Source organism: Solanum verrucosum, unplaced genomic scaffold, assembly GCF_900185275.1.
Source record: "Solanum verrucosum unplaced genomic scaffold, falcon-dt-bn FXZP01000048.1, whole genome shotgun sequence".
Classification (NCBI taxonomy): Eukaryota; Viridiplantae; Streptophyta; class Magnoliopsida; order Solanales; family Solanaceae; genus Solanum; species Solanum verrucosum.
The window spans coordinates 932082-934581 of record NW_026020157.1 but is presented as its reverse complement, the minus strand read 5'-3'; the positions used below and the strand labels follow the sequence as shown (position 1 = coordinate 934581).

Below are 2500 nucleotides of genomic sequence, written 5' to 3'. Positions count from 1 at the left end.
GTTTTCCTATTTCATCATCAAATTTTTTATAAGATAAGTTGATTGAAGAAGTTTTATTTAATTAATAAAATTTCCTCTCTTTTTTGTTTTGTTTGTCCACCAATTCATATATTATATGTAAGGGGGTAGGTGTAGGGTTTCTGATACATCTGGAAAAATTGAAACCAAGACTAGGAATTTTTAACAAACAGGATCAAGAATCATTACTCTTTCGTTTCGACACAAGAAAAAAGGATTTTTCTACACCCCTTTCTTGTGTCGAAGACTAGGAAGACAAATAATCCCTGCTAGAATTTTTTCTTCCCCGCATTTATCCCCCGCTTCCTTATGTCTAGTATTTAGACAAATTTGACTTTCTTTCTATTTAGAATAGAAAACTATTGATACGTTTTATGGCAGTGAAATCTGGCAATAGTAACATAGTTACACTACTCCAATTAAAAAAAACTAAATCAAAATAAATGAAAGCCAAATACTCTTCTTCAAAATCTACATACTATGTGGTACAAGGGATTCCCAGCATCTCGTAGAAAAAGAGTATGTAATGTAGATTTTGAAGAAGAGTATAAATAAGACAAAGGAGTTTTCATAATTTCATTTTTTTGATCATAAATAATCGCCAACAAGAATTTGGTTCTTTTTACGTACTTGATATCGATAAATCTGCGAATCTAGAAATTCATTTCGGCCAATTGAACCTTCTCGAACTGTTTCTTTTTAAGAACCAAAAAGATTTGTGCCAAAATAACAGATGCCAAGAAGAACAAAAGTCCTTGGACACGTAATGGATCTTGAAGTACTATTTCTGCATCTCCCTGACCAAATCCGCCTACATTAGGATTACTCGTTAATGGTTGATCAAATTTGATAGATTCGCCCTCGGAAACAAGAAGTTCTGGTCCGGGAGGGATAATATCAACCACTTGACGTCCCTCTGACGCATCCGTTATGGTTATCTCATACCCCCCTTTTTCTTTTCGTATGATTTTGCTTACTATACCTGCTGCTGTAGCATTATAAACTGTATTGTTACTCTTGTTGCCGTCGGGATAAATCTGACCCCTTCCCCTGTTCCCGCCTACGTATATAGGATATTTTAAGAAGTGAACATCCTTCTTAGTAGCAGGGTCCGGGGAAAGAATAGGGAAGGTTATTTCACTATATTTTTTACCAGGGACAGGGCCTACCACAAGAATATTTGTTTTATTGGGGCGATAGCTCTGAAAAGACAAATTGCCAATCTTTTCTTTCATCTCAGGAGAAATACGATCGGGAGGGGCTAATTCAAACCCCTCCGGTAAAATAAGAACAGCCCCGACGTTCAACCCCCCTTTTTTACCATTAGCAAGAACCTGTTTCAGTTGCATATCATAAGGAATTCGAACAACTGCTTCAAATACAGTATCAGGAAGTACCGCTTGTGGAACCTCAATTTCCACGGGCTTATTAGCTAAATGGCAATTGGCACATACAATACGCCCAGTCGCTTCTCGTGGATTTTCATAACCCTGCTGTGCAAAAATGGGATATGCACTTGAAATGGACGTCCGAGTTAAGATATATATCATGAGCGATACGGAAATAGATCGAGTAATCTGTTTCTTTAGCCAAGAAAAAGCATTTCTAGTTTGCATGGTCCAATCATTGATCGCGAAAATTTCTACAATAAATTGGGTAGGTCGCTAGTATAGTTCCCTAGCCACGATTCTGCTATTTGCTGGAATAATCTAGGATGAATCTTCCCGATGGTTAGAAATAGGAAGAGTAAATATGATTTTCAATACTTTGCTTATGTACAACTACAAAGTACCAAGCATTCTAATTGGATTAGATTAATATCAATGGATCCTTTATCATTCAGTTATTGAATCATAAATCAGTAAAATTGACGGAGACAGACTAGTTAAATAACGGAAAAGCCAATATTTAAAACATGTATCAAAAATTACTGGAAGGATGCAAACAAGAATAGTTATAGTTTGCTCATTCGCAACAACTCCAACCTCGTTATAGATAGAGCGTATAGCGAATTCCCAACCTGGGGGTGAATGATATCCGAGAAAAAACTCAGTTACTAGAAGAAGACACAAAGCTTTTGCTGTGTCACTTAAGTTATATAGGAATTCCTGAGCCCAAGAGTTAAGAATAACAAGTTTTTCCTTACCCAAAATTGAATACCCGCTTAGAATACCAAACCAGATGATATTTGTTGAGAAGTGCAAAATCGTATCCATACGATTCTCATTTTGTATCGTGATTAATTGGATCGTTTCTTTATGGATTCCTATCCCAAACTCTTCGAGATGTGTTTCCGAGTATTCCTTGATCATTTCGTCCAAGAAGAGGAGTTCCTCTAATTCTCTGAATTTTTCTAGAAGACTCTTTTCTTGAATATTATTCAAGACAATTTGGGATTGCCCAGTATTCCACCAATTAGTAACCCAAGATTCCAGACATTTATTAACTGAGAAAGAAATCCACCAGGGCAAAAATACTATAA

The 2500-nt window shown here is 36.2% G+C and overlaps 1 protein-coding gene across 1 annotated transcript; it reads right to left on the bottom strand.

Moving 5' to 3' along the window:
• Nucleotides 1-671: 671 nt before the first annotated feature.
• Nucleotides 672-1634, bottom strand: LOC125828388 (cytochrome f). Its single transcript, XM_049507704.1, has one exon. The coding sequence runs from the start codon at nucleotides 1632-1634 to the stop codon at nucleotides 672-674; it is 963 nt and encodes a 320-aa protein (XP_049363661.1).
• Nucleotides 1635-2500: the final 866 nt, after the last annotated feature.

Excerpts from the sequence above, each read along its gene's own strand:
- LOC125828388 (XM_049507704.1), bottom strand. The coding sequence starts at position 1,634 with ATGCAAACTAGAAATGCTTTTTCTTGGCTAAAGAAACAGATTACTCGA.